Source organism: Carassius gibelio, chromosome A21 (genome assembly GCF_023724105.1).
Source record: "Carassius gibelio isolate Cgi1373 ecotype wild population from Czech Republic chromosome A21, carGib1.2-hapl.c, whole genome shotgun sequence".
NCBI lineage: Eukaryota > Metazoa > Chordata > Actinopteri > Cypriniformes > Cyprinidae > Carassius > Carassius gibelio.
Genome location: NC_068391.1, coordinates 2,087,867 through 2,104,869, shown reverse-complemented (window position 1 = coordinate 2,104,869; position 17,003 = coordinate 2,087,867). Strand labels below are relative to the sequence as shown.

Genomic DNA, 17,003 nt, shown 5'->3' with positions numbered 1-17,003 from the left:
TATACGTGCCTGCCACTTGACCTGTCATGGCTATACACACCTGCCACTCGATCTGTCACGGCTATACGCGCCTGTCACTCGACCGCTCACGGCTATACGCGCCTGTCACTCAACCTGTCATGGTTATAAACGCCTGTCACTCGACCGCTCACGGCTGTACGCGCCTGCCACTCAATCTGTCACGGCTATACGCGCCTGTCACTTGACCGCTCACGGCTATACGCGCCTGTCACTCAACCGCTCACAGCTATACGCGCCTGTCACTCAACCGCTCACAGCTATACGCGCCTGTCACTCAACCTGTCGAAGCTACACGCGCCTGTCACTCAACCTGTCGAAGCTACACGCGCCTGTCACTCAACCTGTCATGGCTATACGCTCCTGTCACTCAACCTGTCATGGCTATACGCGCCTGTCACTCAACCTGTCATGGCTATACGCGCCTGTCACTCAACCTATCACTGCTATACACGCCTGTCACTCGATCTGTCACGGCTATACGCGCCTGCCACTCGACCTATCACTGCTATACGCGCCTGTCACTCGATTGCTCACGGCTATTCGCGCCTGTCACTCGACCTGTCATGGCTTATACTTAGGGGTGTGACGGTTAGTATATAACCAAGACCAGCCAAAACCGTGTCATTAAAATATTTTTTACAAACATTTTTTATCAAAAATTATTTTCATTTTTTAGATAGGATCATAAGATGCACAATATATCAGGAGACATGGTTTTTACCACTTAATGAAGTTTTGTAAATCGTCAGACATGATATTTACCACTTCATAAAATTTTGCTTTGTAGAAAACCTTTCTTAAAAACGAATTTCATTTTGTACAAATTTTATCTTAATTTTAATAAATGTTTCATCAACCAATTGCATGTATTTTAATATATAAAAAGCAAATATAGCAGACAATGATAACCGTGACATGGAAGCACCAGCGCGCCGCGTTCACTTGCACTGCACTGCTCAAAAAACTTTGGCGCGGATGATGAGTTTTGTGACAGATCTCCTTAATAAACGGAGGTCTGAAATCTCTGCCCCTTTAACGATCAGAGCGCGCGCTGACACGGAGTTAACCCGCTATCTCCAAGAACAACCAATTGACTCTACGGCAGACACGGCTATACGCGCCTGCCACTCGATCTGTCATGGCTATACGCGCCTGTAACTAGACCGCTCACAGCTATACGCGCATGTCACTCGACCTGTCATGGCTACACGCGCCTGTCACTCAACCGCTCACAGCTATACGCGCCTGTAACTAGACCGCTCACAGCTATACGCGCCTGTCACTCAACCTGTCATGGCTACACGCGCCTGTCACTCAACCGCTCACAGCTATACGCGCCTGTCACTCGACCGCTCACAGCTATACGCGCCTGTCACTCAACCTGTCATGGCTATACACACCTGCCACTCGATCTGTCACGGCTATACGCGCCTGTCACTCCACCGCTCATGGCTATACGCGCCTGTCACTCAACCTTTCATGGTTATAAACGCCTGTCACTCGACCGCTCACGGCTGTACGCGCCTGCCACTCGATCTGTCACGGCTATACGCGCCTGTCACTTGACCGCTCACGGCTATACGCGCCTGTCACTCAACCGCTCACAGCTATACGCGCCTGTCACTCAACCGCTCACAGCTATACGCGCCTGTCACTCAACCTGTCGAAGCTACACGCGCCTGTCACTCAACCTGTCATGGCTATACGCGCCTGTCACTCAACCTGTCAAAGCTACACGCGCCTGTCACTCAACCTGTCATGGCTATACGCGCCTGTCACTGAACCGCTCACAGCTATACGCGCCTGTCACTCAACCGCTCATAGCTATACGCGCCTGTCACTCGACCTGTCATGGCTATACGCGCCTGTCACTCAACCGCTCCCAGCTATACGCGCCTGTCACTCGACCGCTCACAGCTATACGCGCCTGACACTCAACCTGTCGAAGCTACACGCGCCTGTCACTCAACCTGTCATGGCTATACGCGCCTGTCACTCAACCGCTCACAGCTATACGCGCCTGTCACTCGACCGCTCACAGCTATACGCGCCTGTCACTCAACCGCTCACAGCTATACGCGCCTGTCACTCGACCTGTCATGGCTATACGCGCCTGTCACTCGACCTGTCATGGCTATACGCGCCTGTCACTCGACCTGTCATGGCTATACGCGCCTGTCACTGAACCGCTCACAGCTATACGCGCCTGTCACTCGACCGCTCACAGCCATGACAGATCGAGTGACGCCTTAGATTCTGGTGTGCCTCACAAACTAAGAACAGCTTTTCCTTGTACTTGTGATATAAAAAGGATTCTGATGTTTGTATAGGGCTTGTTATGGTCGTGTTGTTTCACCGATATTTTGTTTTATTTATTCCTAATTAACCATTTTTGTTTATTCTTGATTCTTTTGTTGATTTTGTCACAGGATGCGCAGTGTTGCCAGATTTTGCATGAGTCAGAGTTTTAAATCATAGAAAGAATTGCTAAGTGATTCATGACAGGAATAACCGTCATCACCAATTCTGAAACCGGCACACCCCTAGCTATACGCGCCTGCCACTCGATCTGTCACGGCTATATGCGCCTGTCACTTGACCGTTCACAGCTATACGCGCATGTCACTCGACCGCTCACGGCTATACGCACCTGTCACTCGACCGCTCACGGGTATACGCGCCTGTCACTCGACCGCTCACTTCTATACGCGCCTGTCACTCGACCTGTCACTGCTATACGCGCCTGTCATTTGACCGCTCACGGCTATACGCGCCTGTCACTCGATTGCTCACGGCTATACGTGCCTGTCACTCGACCTGTCTGCCACTCGATCTGTCACGGCTATACGCACCTGCCACTCGATCTGTCATGGCTATACACGCCTGTCACTCGACCGCTCACAGCTATACGCGCCTGTCACTCAAGCTGTCATGGCTATAAACGCCTGTCACTCAACCTGTCATGGCTATACGCCCCTGCCACTCGATCTGTCACGGCTATACGCGCCTGTCACTAGACCGCTCACAGCTATACGCTCCTGTCACTCAACCTGTCATGGCTATAAACGCCTGTCACTCGACCGCTCACGGCTATACGCGCCTGTCACTCAACCTGTCATGACTATACGCGCCTGTCACTCAACCGCTCACAGCTATACGCGCCTGTCACTCAACCTGTCGAAGCTACACGCGCCTGTCACTCGACCTGTCATGACTATACGCGCCTGTCACTCGACCTGTCATGGCTATACGCGCCTGTCACTCAACCGCTCACAGCTATACGCGCCTGTCACTCGACCGCTCACAGCTATACGCGCCTGTCACTCAACCGCTCACAGCTATACGCGCCTGTCACTCGACCTGTCATGGCTATACGCGCCTGTCACTCGACCTGTCATGGCTATACGCGCCTGTCACTCGACCTGTCATGGCTATACGCGCCTGTCACTGAACCGCTCACAGCTATACGCGCCTGTCACTCGACCGCTCACAGCCATGACAGATCGAGTGACGCCTTAGATTCTGGTGTGCCTCACAAACTAAGAACAGCTTTTCCTTGTACTTGTGATATAAAAAGGATTCTGATGTTTGTATAGGGCTTGTTATGGTCGTGTTGTTTCACCGATATTTTGTTTTATTTATTCCTAATTAACCATTTTTGTTTATTCTTGATTCTTTTGTTGATTTTGTCACAGGATGCGCAGTGTTGCCAGATTTTGCATGAGTCAGAGTTTTAAATCATAGAAAGAATTGCTAAGTGATTCATGACAGGAATAACCGTCATCACCAATTCTGAAACCGGCACACCCCTAGCTATACGCGCCTGCCACTCGATCTGTCACGGCTATATGCGCCTGTCACTTGACCGTTCACAGCTATACGCGCATGTCACTCGACCGCTCACGGCTATACGCGCCTGTCACTCGACCGCTCACGGGTATACGCGCCTGTCACTCGACCGCTCACTTCTATACGCGCCTGTCACTCGACCTGTCACTGCTATACGCGCCTGTCATTTGACCGCTCACGGCTATACGCGCCTGTCACTCGATTGCTCACGGCTATACGTGCCTGTCACTCGACCTGTCTGCCACTCGATCTGTCACGGCTATACGCACCTGCCACTCGATCTGTCATGGCTATACACGCCTGTCACTCGACCGCTCACAGCTATACGCGCCTGTCACTCAAGCTGTCATGGCTATAAACGCCTGTCACTCAACCTGTCATGGCTATACGCCCCTGCCACTCGATCTGTCACGGCTATACGCGCCTGTCACTAGACCGCTCACAGCTATACGCTCCTGTCACTCAACCTGTCATGGCTATAAACGCCTGTCACTCGACCGCTCACGGCTATACGCGCCTGTCACTCAACCTGTCATGACTATACGCGCCTGTCACTCAACCGCTCACAGCTATACGCGCCTGTCACTCAACCTGTCGAAGCTACACGCGCCTGTCACTCGACCTGTCATGGCTATACACGCCTGTCACTCGACCTGTCATGGCTATACGCGCCTGTCACTCAACCGCTCACAGCTATACGCGCCTGACACTCAACCTGTCGAAGCTACACGCGCCTGTCACTCAACCTGTCATGACTATACGCGCCTGTCACTCGACCTGTCATGGCTATACGCGCCTGTCACTCAACCGCTCACAGCTATACGCGCCTGTCACTCGACCGCTCACAGCTATACGCGCCTGTCACTCAACCTGTCGAAGCTACACGCGCCTGTCACTCAACCTGTCATGGCTATACGCTCCTGTCACTCAACCTGTCATGGCTATACGCGCCTGTCACTCGACCGCTCACAGCTATACGCGCCTGTCACTCGACCGCTCACAGCTATACGCGCCTGTCACTCGACCGCTCACAGCTATACGCGCCTGTCACTCAACCTGTCATGGCTATACGCTCCTGTCACTCAACCTGTCATGGCTATACGCGCCTGTCACTCAACCGCTCACAGCTATACGCGCCTGTCACTCGACCGCTCACAGCTATACGCGCCTGTCACTCGACCGCTCACAGCTATACGCGCCTGTCACTCGACCGCTCACAGCTATACGCGTCTGTCACTCAACCTGTCATGGCTATACGCGCCTGTCACTCGACCTGTCATGGCTATACGCGCCTGTCACTCGACCTGTCATGGCTATACGCGCCTGTCACTCGACCTGTCATGGCTATACGCGCCTGTCACTCGACCTGTCATGGCTATACGCGCCTGTCACTCGACCTGTCATGGCTATACGCGCCTGTCACTGAACCGCTCACAGCTATACGCGCCTGTCACTCGACCGCTCACAGCCATGACAGATCGAGTGACGCCTTAGATTCTGGTGTGCGTCACAAACTAAGAACAGCTTTTCCTTGTACTTGTGATATAAAAAGGATTCTGATGTTTGTATAGGGCTTGTTATGGTCGTGTTGTTTCACCGATATTTTGTTTTATTTATTCCTAATTAACCATTTTTGTTTATTCTTGATTCTTTTGTTGATTTTGTCACAGGGTGCGCAGTGTTGCCAGATTTTGCATGAGTCAGAGTTTTAAATCATAGAAAGAATTGCTAAGTGATTCATGACAGGAATAACCGTCATCACCAATTCTGAAACCGGCACACCCCTAGCTATACGCGCCTGCCACTCGATCTGTCACGGCTATATGCGCCTGTCACTTGACCGTTCACAGCTATACGCGCATGTCACTCGACCGCTCACGGCTATACGCACCTGTCACTCGACCGCTCACGGGTATACGCGCCTGTCACTCGACCGCTCACTTCTATACGCGCCTGTCACTCGACCTGTCACTGCTATACGCGCCTGTCATTTGACCGCTCACGGCTATACGCGCCTGTCACTCGACCGCTCACGGCTATACGCGCCTGTCACTCGACCTGTCATGGCTATACGCGCCTGTCACTCGACCGCTCATGGCTATACGCGCCTGTCACTCGACCTGTCATGGCTATACGCGCCTGTCACTCGACCTGTCATGGCTATACGCGCCTGTCACTGAACCGCTCACAGCTATACGCGCCTGTCACTCGACCGCTCACAGCCATGACAGATTGAGTGACGCCTTAGATTCTGTTGTGCGTCACAAACTAAGAACAGCTTTTCCTTGTACTTGCGATATAAAAAGGATTCTGATGTTTGTATAGGGCTTGTTATGGTCGTGTTGTTTCACCGATATTTTTTTATTTATTCCTAATTAACCATTTTTGTTTATTATTGATTGTTTTGTTGATTTTGTCACAGGATGCGCAGTGTTGCCAGATTTTGCATGAGTCAGAGTTTTAAATCATAGGCAAATTATGTATTTTAATAATTATTATTAAGGTAAGACACTACAGGCTAATACGTTTTTTTATGCATTAGTCAATTATGAGATTTTTAACATATATGCATATCCTACACTCTGATTTATATGTGATTTATATGAGATTTTATTCCTAAAAACATGGTGATATATTATGATTTACGGATTGACGAAAGGAGATATCCATAATTCCATTTGTAAAAAAATGTAAAACTAAAATGTAACAAAATAAATCAAGAATTTTAAACCTGTCTTTTTTCCCAATGTTCAGATTTATTCCGCAAATGTATGCTAATAAGTGCATATTTAATAGGATTGTATCTAATTTGTATCTAAACATGAACTTTTAGAAAACTTGTAAATGTAATACAAAAATCACTGATCATTGTGACATGACTGTGTTTTTACTTGCAGGAGAAAATGGGGGCATCAGAGGTGAGTCATGTTATTTATAGTAATTCTAATAATATATTAATGTAATAATGTTATATTATTTACAATAATTAAATGGATAGTTCACCTTCAATTGCTGGTCCCCACTGACTTCCATGGGGGAAAAAACACTGTGCAAGTCAATGGGGACCAGGTGAAAAATCCCTTTAAATTTATAATAATTTTAATACAGTTTACCATATTAAATTTTATGGCCATCATAAGTAATTCACATTCATAGATGATGCCGTTGTTTATAATAATAAAAGCTTGTGAGACAGTTATTCTTCAGTTTTATTTATTTGCATTTGTTCATGTTTTGATCCAGTGTGACTTACAAATGAGGAATATGTGTAAATATATTATTAAACGTTTAAAATTACTCATGTGTGAATTCAGGTAAATTGAGAAACTTTTGACAGTCTTTTCAATGTCAAAAAGTAGCTCAGTTTACCTTAATTCATCCTTCATTGCTGCAGTTTTTGATTCATATTAAATTATGAATGCATATTTAAATGCATAATATATGAGCCTAAAACTACATCGCAAATATAACTTATTTTCCACAAAACATTTAGACTGTTTGAGAGAATCTAAAACATAGTATAAGATTTTGATGCTGAATGTGAGGAAAATAATAAACTGAAAAAAATGGACAGAAGATATAAAAATGAAGCTATATATTTCCAAAGCTAGAGAGATGATAATGTGAATCATTATCATCTCTCAAGCATTGGAAATATATTTGCATTCCTTTAGCTCAAATAGAGCATTACACAAGGTCATGTGTTCAGTGACAATGTCTATTCCCGTGAACACACAAAGATGAATATACTGTATACCTTGAAGTGACTTGGGATAAAAGCATGACCTTTTCCAATAAATAATTAAATGTAAATCTTAAAGAATCTGTGAGAAGCAAAGTATAAAAAACTTGTAAAAATACTATTTTAATTTCAAATCATACAGTCACATGCAAGAGCTCAATCCGAGGCAAGAGAGATGGAGCCAGAGAGAAGAGAGAGAGAACTGAACAAAACAGTGATGGAACCAGATAGAAGAGCGATAGAACCAGATAGAAAAGAAATGGAACCAGAAAGAGGAGAAATTGAACTATATAAAAGTGAAACGGATCCAGATATTAGAGAGGGAGACCTGGAGAGAAGAGAGAAAGAACTGAAGCAAAAAGAAAAAGAACTGGATAAAAGACTGATGAACCAACAGAAAACGCAAGCGGGCTGGTGTATACGTCAAATACTGGGGAAAAGAGAGATGGAACAAGATTTTTTAGAGACAGAACTTGAGAAAACAGCAATGGATCGAGATATTAAAGTGAGACAACCAGAGAAAAGAGCAATTGAACCTATTATTACACAGAGAGAACTGGATAGAAGAGCGATTGAACTGGATAGAAGAGCGATAGAACTGGATAGAAGAGCGATAGAACTGGATAGAAGAGCGATAGACTTGCATGTGGAACTGAACAGAAGAGGGATGGAAATGGATATAAGACAGAGAGAAACTGAGAAAAGAGCAGAGAGAAGACCAACCGAACTGGATAAAAGACTGATGGACCTGCATGGAAGGCAATATAATCTGTATATGAGAGACAGAGAAGAAATGAATCTGGATGTAAGAGAGATAGAACTAAAGAAAGGAGTGATGGACCCAGACATGAGACATAGAGAAATGGAGAGAAAAGAAATGGAACCAGATATTAAAGAGAGAGGACTGGATATTAGAGAGAGCGAACTGGATAGAAGAGAGAACGAAATGGAGAGAAGAGAGAGTGAAATGGAGAGAAGAATGAGCGAACTGGATAGAAGGCCTGAAGGAATGAAACCTGTTCGAAGTAGCAGCAATGAGTTATACCATCCTAACAGTAAGAATTATGTTATTTATGCACAGTTTGATTTATGCATGTGATGATAGAAGATCATTTTAAACTTACACTATAATGCCTAATAATTTAATAAATAATAAAATAGTAGTACACATTCATTAAACATTCATATAACCACTTCACTGTTACGTAGACATATTCAATGCATGCTTTGAGACAAATAGGAAAATTTTCTCTTCTGTTTCCATTCTACAGTAATAATTTTCTCATGATGAAAAAAAAGTAATTGTAAACACTATATGGTGCTATATACACATTTGAATGCAAATTAATAGTAGCACAATAATGCAACATTACATTTAAAGGGGTCATACACTGAGAAACATCTTGGTTCCGTATGGTAATCCTAGTTCCCTGAATGAAGGAACAGAGACGTCACATTGGTAACCGATGAATTGGGATCCCTACCAAAACGCCATGGGTTCTGCCCCTTCCAGTGCTTTGTGTGAGCCACCTGTGCCACTATTTGGTGTAGACCGAGGGTTGGAACAAATAGTTCCACTCACCAATGTCAAAGCATTACCTTACTGGGTGAGACTGGATAAAAATGGGAAAAAGTACATTCATTCCAAAGTACAATCATTCTGCTTGGAACAGGGACTCTGTTTTAGGGGGAAAATTTCCTATTTTAGGGGAAGTCGTGGCCTAACGGTTAGCGACTCGGACTCGCAATCGAAAGGTTGTGGGTTCTAGTCTCGGGCCGGCAGGAATTGTAGGTGGGGGGAGTGCATGTACAGTTCTCTCTCCACCTTCAATACCATGACTTAGTTGCCCTTGAGCAAGGCATCGAACCCCCAACTGCTCCCCGGGCGCCGCAGCATAAATGGCTGCCCATTGCTCGGTGTGTGTGTTCACAGTGTGTGTGTGTGTGTGTTCACTGCTCTGTGTGTGTGCACTTCGGATGGGTTAAACGCAGGGTACAAATTCTGAGTATGGGTCACCATACTTGGCTGAATGTCACGTAACATTTACTGTTTGAAGCCCCATCCTTCCCAAAGGAGTTTTCGGAAGCAAATAGACATATAGCATTGGAGGTGATTGTACTCTCTTCGGAAGGCAACACTCAGGCTTCGGCTACTAGCAAAGGAGGAGGATGAATGAGGTCCTTCCTGGAACCCAGAGATAAAGGAAACTGCTCTTTTAGTGGGAAAAATGAAACAAAAGATTCTCCATCTGGCCCTCCTCCGGGGGAGGGAGTGGAATGTTCACCATCTCCCAAAGAGCAGATAATAATAATAATAATAATAATAATAATGCATTTTATTTCATGGCGCCTTTCAGAACACCCAAGGTCACCTTACAAGCAATATACAGGTCACTGCATAAGACAAAACAAACAAACAGCATATACATATAAAGTGGATTTAAGTCTCAATAAAAAATGTTATAAAAAAGCCTGTATAAAAAGATATGTCTTAAGACGCTTTGTAAAAGTCAACAAGCAGTCGCTATTGCGAACATCGAGGGGAAGAGAGTTCCATAGGCAGGGGGCAACATAACTAAAAGATCTGGCACCCATAGTAGTAAGTCGAATCCGAGGTACCACAAGAGAAATTGAAGATGAAGATCTAAGTGCACGTGAAGGAGTATAAACCTGGAGAAGTAGAGTAAGGTATTGTGGTGCAAGATTATGAAGTGCTTCATAAGTGAGTAGCAAGATTTTGAATTCAACTCTATATTTTACTGGAAGCCAGTGCAATTGCTGGAGAACCGGAGAAATGTGATCAGTATAAGGTGTTCTAGAGAGAACACGAGTTGCAGAACTCTGAACCAATTGAAGCTTATGCAGCAATTTGGAGGGAATACCTGTGAGAAGAGCATTGCAGTAGTCTATACGTGAGGTGACTAGTGCGTGAATGAGAACTGCAGTATTATTATTTGAAAGAAATGGACGTAGACGATTAATATTGCGCAAATGGAAGTATGCAATCCGTGTGATATTATTAATCTGAGCTTTAAAAGATAGTGTGCTATCCATGATGACACCCAAACTTTTAACCTGAGAGGAAGGACAGATTGCAGTATTATCAATGTGTAAAGAGAAACAATTAGATTTAGACACAACAGATCTAGTGCCAACAAGCAGAGCCTCAGTTTTATTGCCATTTAATTTCAAGAAGTTCGCTGAAAGTCAGTCTTTAATTTCAGCTAAACAGCTTGACAAAGATGGCGGAGGAAAAGAACCGGTAGGTTTGGCAGACAGGTAAAGCTGGGTGTCATCCGCATAACAGTGAAAATTAATACCATATTTCCTTAAAATATTACTAAGAGGGAGCATATATATAATGAAGAGAAGCGGGCCCAAAACAGAACCTTGGGGAACACCAGTGGTGACTGTAGATATTCTTGAACTAAAACCTTTTAATTGAATACGCTGACTGCGTCCAGATAGATATGAACTAAACCAAGACAGAGCAGTGCCAGTAATACCAATGGAGACTAATCTGTCAAGAAGTACGTTATGTGAGACAGTATAAAGGCAGCGCTCAAGTCAAGAAGGACAAGTATAGTTAAAAGCCCAGAGTCAGCTGCCAACAGTAGATCATTGGTTATTCTGACAAGAGCAGTCTCAGTGCTGATTGAGACTTCCGGGTGAACGCTGGCGCTGTTAGCTGCCACTGCTCAGGGAGGGAATTTTAAACCTTTTAGCGCTTCAAAATCGTCCTGCACTTATGAATGCATGGATGCATCTATGAACTGTTTTTAAATCATTTTAAGGAATCTGACCTCTGTTTCCACGCTGATTCGGCGGGTTTGTACGCTGGTTGATCTACCTGCGTACCTATGACTGTTGATGCTCTATGCGGTTGCCGATTGACTGACGGTCACATCTCCAGCCGATTGCCGGTTACTAAGTGCCGGTTACTAAGTGTTCTTTCGCCGGCACGCGGTTCAACTATGATGATCACTGAGCTACTGATGTGGATGAACTACATCTGGGTCGTTCTTTCTGCAGTATACCACTCGGTAGCATGGGCGATGCTCCAGTATTCAGCGGCGGAACTTACTCAGCTCTGTTTGCGTCCTTTTAATCTTCTGTCAGCTCCACATCTTCCCTTGGATATTGTGTACATTCCACATCGGAAATGTATACATCGCGGGTCAATCGCAGGGTATTAATCAACCCGGCCAGATGGGTTGGCAATGATTCTGGTAAAAACAATTTTTTCTTTGGATTACTTAACATACGATCACTTTCCACTAAAGGACCCCTGGTGTACGATCTACTGTCTGACCGTGAGTTTGACTTTCTCTGTCTAACTGAGACATGGCAGAAACCAGACGACTTTTTCCATCTAAACGAGTGTGTTCCCCCAGGATATAGTTATGTTTGTAAATCTCGTGATACGGGAAGGGGATCCCTTCATCCCTTCATCTCTGGGCCACTTGCTCTTCTGTTTGCCACCAGGTTTGGTGGGGGCCTGGACAGGCGGGGTTGCCTGCCCACGCCAGGCTCCACAATACTGCTTTGCTGGTGGCTGCTGTGGCACAGGAGGCGGGGGCAGATTTGGGGGCCCGACCTTGGCAACAAGCAGATTGGGGCCCTGCAGCTGGCAGACAGCTGGAGGCAGCAGCTGCCCCCTGGGACAGAATGTAGGACACAATTACATCGCTACCGCCCGCTCCACTGGGGTGGATTGCCGAATACCACTTCACTGCACCACCATTGAGGGAAGTGAGGGAGAAGGAGCCCACCGACCTGGTTTCTGGCAGTAAAAGGTGCCGTCCATGACCTGGTGAGCTCATCATGTACTTCCGAGAAGAAAGGTACTGGGGTTGTGTGCTTAGAACCAGTACGAGCCACCACGAGAAACCAATCATCCAGCCTTTAGGGCTCGGGAAGTGTTGGAGACCCTTGTCCTATCTATGATGTAATAGTGTGGGTAAACTCCGCCTCTGCAGAAGAAGATCAATGCCTGCTTCTACAGCACTGCCTGTTTAGCCCCGCCCACTAAATTGTGCATGTAGTGTGTAAATAAAAAGAAGAAGTGAACACAGGATTACACTGAAATCAAATGTAGCAAATTAGCTCAAAAGGGTAAAGATAAAATGATAAAGTTTGTCTGAACACAACAAGATGCTGTGCAGAGTCAAGTTGTGGAAAAACAGTCTTTGCATCCCAACATTAGGAAAGAGTGGATGAACTTTATTTTTAATGAAGACCCAGAGTGCGTCAGTAAGAACTCGGACCTTTGTTCACTTTATTTCACTGCTGATCCATTTACAAACAAAGCACAGTTCTACGCAGGATTTTCAGAAAGATTTAAACGAAAAGATGGAGCTGTGCGACTATATTGGATCCGATGTCGCCTCACACCAGTTTGAGGAACTGTTTTCATTACCTGCTCACTATTTCTTTTCTGTTATTACAGATTGTTGATATGAGTATTTATGCGTTTTTTTTTTATCTAAATCACAAGCAGTGTCTATCTATGAAGGATGTAGTTGTCAAACATACAGTGAACGTTTACGTCTACAATCTGCCATGTCTATTCAAACAGAGCTTTCTGATGAGAGGCTTCAAAAGAAGACAGAAAATATCCCATTACTTCTGAATTATTATGTTTTCTTATGTTAAAATCTTGATAAGTAAACCTCAGAGAACAGAACAAAATAAAAAACAAAGGCAGTTCATGACCCCTTTAATGTGTGCCCTAAGCAGGATTGTATTGTTGTGCCCCCCTTCCTCAAATATGATGACGGGAAAAAAAACACCTAGTATAGGGGTGAAAATAGAACTTTAATCAAATAAAAAAGTTAATGAATAAATCTGATTATTTACAAATTATAATTGTAGCTCTCGACATTTACCTATGGCTGTAACTTTATTATGACTCTAATTTATTTGATAGTCTCAAGCATTCAGAAATCATGCAAAAGGAAATTAAGCAGTTTTACTATGATAAAACCATGGTTTATTTTTTTAAGGGTTGTGATATGCACGTTTTTTGTTGAAGAAATTCTAAAGGCTGTGTCATCTATAGCAAAAAGGTGGTCAAAAATGAAAGATTAAGTGAATATTTGAATGAAATGTTTGGTCAGTAGCCTAAACAAGGATTTGATTGTCATGTAAGTGTAACAGCAGCAATCACATGGCATTTGGCTCCCTTTGCAGGCATTTGTAATAGTGTACATAAACTGATTATTTTGTATTTGCCTACATTATGTATTTTAACAGTTTTATTATTAACCAATAATTATTGCCTCATTGTTTTGTATATAATGCATTTTAATTCATTTTAAAAGCTATTGATGTCTTAGGTCTGTTTTTATAGCAACAAAAACATAAAAAAAAAATATTAAGGATGATTTGTGGTGTTATTGTTAAAACCATGGGTAATTTTTTTAAGGGAACCTGAAAAAAAAAAAAAAAAAACTTTCACAGAAATGTGCCTGTTTGAGCCCATGTGAAAAAGTAGCATAATTTACATATGATTTACAGTTTATTTTAATAAATATCAAACATTCAATTCAATTGGGCATTATAGCTGACACCCAAATTAACAATTACAGTTGTTTTTATTGCTGTAAGCCATTCTCCTCAAATGCTACTGACGTTAGAAAAGTGTATACCAATATCACATGTAACTTTAGAGACGGTCCCTAAATTTGAGACTCTCGAACGTCCAACGTCAAGCCAACTTTATGCCCGTTTTTTTTCTTTTTTTTTTTTTTAGTTTTCTTTTCTCTGCGCCGGATTGTTGATGTCCTTTACCTGGGCATAGATGTTCATCCATCAATTATGAACATTCAGCTGAAAACATGAGGTGCGAGCGGTCGCGAGCACGGATGGGAGAATGGCGGGGATGGTGCCCCCTCTGGGAGTTGGTGCCCTACGCAGATTGCGTACTCTGCGTGTAGGGAGCGATGGCACTGTTTTTTGAATTTGTTCCTAATAAAAGAAATGCTAACCTTAAGATATGACATTTAAATTTTCTGTCTGTCTGTTTTCATTAGTGTCTGAAAGTGAGGACAAATCTCCAGCCATTCTGAATGGAAATTGAAGCGAGTTGAAGCATTTTCCAGTTTTCCGGTGAAGGGCGAGTACAATTGATCAGCTGAGTTGCTTTAAATGAAACCATCTGCTAGCTAAATGTAAAATGTGAATTCAAGTTTTGTAAAAGTAGATGAAATCATAATTTTCATAAGTTCAGTCTAAAGTGGTGGATTTGCAGTACAGTTCACTTAGCCTAGGCTATATAATGAATATGACATATTCATGAAGTTTTCTTCAATCCATTGCGAATATTATTATTATTTTTTATTTATATATATATTTTTTTGCATCTATTAATGTTTTATTTTAAATGTATTTAATATTTATTTGCATCTGTTCTGGTTTAAATTATTTATTTATTTATCAAACAATTCAATAGAAATGTAACTTGTAAGCAGGGCTGGGAAGGTTATAATGTATTTCACTACATACTACAAAATACAAGCTTTAAAAAGTAATCAGTGATGCATGTCCTTAGATTATTCAGGTTTAGTAAATTAATCTTAATATTTAAGAATGATTTAAAACACACAGAGGAACATATTAACTGGATGTCTTGTTTTTATGCTTTCCAACTCTAAATAAAAGTGATAAGATTTGTGTTTTCTTTGCATTTTATTTTTAACACCAGCAGTTTTCAACAGAATTTCTATGAACAACAAAAAAATGTTATGTCATTTAAATCTTCCAATCAATAGAAATTCTATTTGAATACAATGAATGGGATTCCGTGCTTCTTTCATGCTACATTCCTTCAAAGTGATTTCAGAAACACCAAACCAGTGGCATAGAAATGTCTTGTTTGTGATTTTTTTTTATTATTATTACTATTATTATTCAATTTGTTATTTTAATGGTCTTCAAATAAGGAAACAGGTGCAGTTAATTACATATATGTAAACAAAATAGGACAATCGTGAGGATGACTGCCAACAGCTGGTCTTAAATTCTTCAGACACCGCACACCAAACAACTTTGAGGGTTTTGTTTCTGATGTTTTCTACGTTACAGTGGATTATTTGTCTTGTCAACAGCTGTACAATAATAAAGTAATTTAAACTCAGAACAGTATTTTCTTCTCTATGTATTTATTTATTTGTAAACACTTTGACACACACCAACTAATAGCACAAACATCACAGAAATCAAGTCCATTGCTAACTTACTGGGGTTTGTGTTGTGGTTTTCCACCAAAATTATGTCACTTCCTGAAGGATGATGTTGGTATTTAAATGACATAAAATAAGGGATAGGTCACTCAAAAATGAAAAATTATTATCATTTTCATCATTGTTTATTAACCCTTATGACAGACCTCATTTAGAAGATTTTACAGGTTTACAGTGAAGCCCAACTGTTGAAAGTGACCGACCAAATACCCAAAACACCTGCATAAGGAAAATATACCACAGACTCCAAGCAAGAAAATATCAGATTTAATCTTCTGTGGTTTGTGAGCCGCTGAACACCGGGGATGCCAAATTAACAACTCGTATTTGTGCAGGAAATGTAAATAGCATTTTTTACAGTTTAAACATACAACATCTTATGCTTATATTGATTCTTGCTACTTCAACCACCTAATCTCTATTATCATATTTCACATGATACAGACTTTCTTTTCTTCATTCTGTGGTTAGCTCTTCCGTTCTCAATCTCATTTGCATGTAAACATGTTTCCTGTTCATAACAGGTCTGCTGCCTGCATACAGTTGGGTTATACTGATTTTTCTATACAGATCTGAATTAATCGTGAATCGGACTCAAATGCTGTTTTGCAGGAATATATTTTGTCTGGGTCCATGACAGTTTCAGTTTTAATTTTCTCATAATCACTTGGTCTTCATCTTTCTTACTATACCAAATAAACAACAAGATGGCGTCGATATCAAGAGGAGGTAACACTTTCAATATTATCAATCAGTAATCAGTATTATTGATCTGCATTCTACTTCTGAATATTTCTGAGTTTAAATTAGTTTATGGTTCTGATGCTTTTCAGGTTCTGTTTTGCATATTTAGTAATTCCTGAAAATGAGTTTCTATTACAAACTGTTCAGCTCAGTTCTTGTTATGTATCAGGCACGAGTAACAAATGTTATTGTGTGTTTTTTAGAGCAAAGTGAAGATTCAGATAGGCGTAAGTATAAAACAAAAGCACACTATTTTCATTTGGTACTCTAATAAAGAGCATTCATATATCTGTTTCTTATTTTTTTCTGTGCAGTCCCACTTATTAGTCACGGTAAGTGTTTTGTTATTCCAGTAATTAAGTATTTTACTATGTACTCAGTAAAGAAACAACAACAAACAATAG

The 17,003-nt window shown here is 42.5% G+C and overlaps 1 protein-coding gene across 1 annotated transcript in view; it reads left to right on the top strand.

Moving 5' to 3' along the window:
- LOC127942243 (trichohyalin-like) overlaps positions 1–15,757 on the top strand; it is a 39,352-nt gene extending 23,595 nt beyond the window's left edge. Inside the window, exons 10-12 of the mRNA XM_052537933.1 lie at positions 6,768–6,788; positions 7,755–8,667; positions 14,647–15,757. Coding sequence (XP_052393893.1) covers positions 6,768–6,788; positions 7,755–8,667; positions 14,647–14,693 — 981 coding nt within the window. The 3' untranslated portion in view covers positions 14,694–15,757. The remainder of the gene's footprint in view (positions 1–6,767; positions 6,789–7,754; positions 8,668–14,646) is intronic.
- The last annotated feature ends 1,246 nt before the right edge of the window (positions 15,758–17,003 follow it).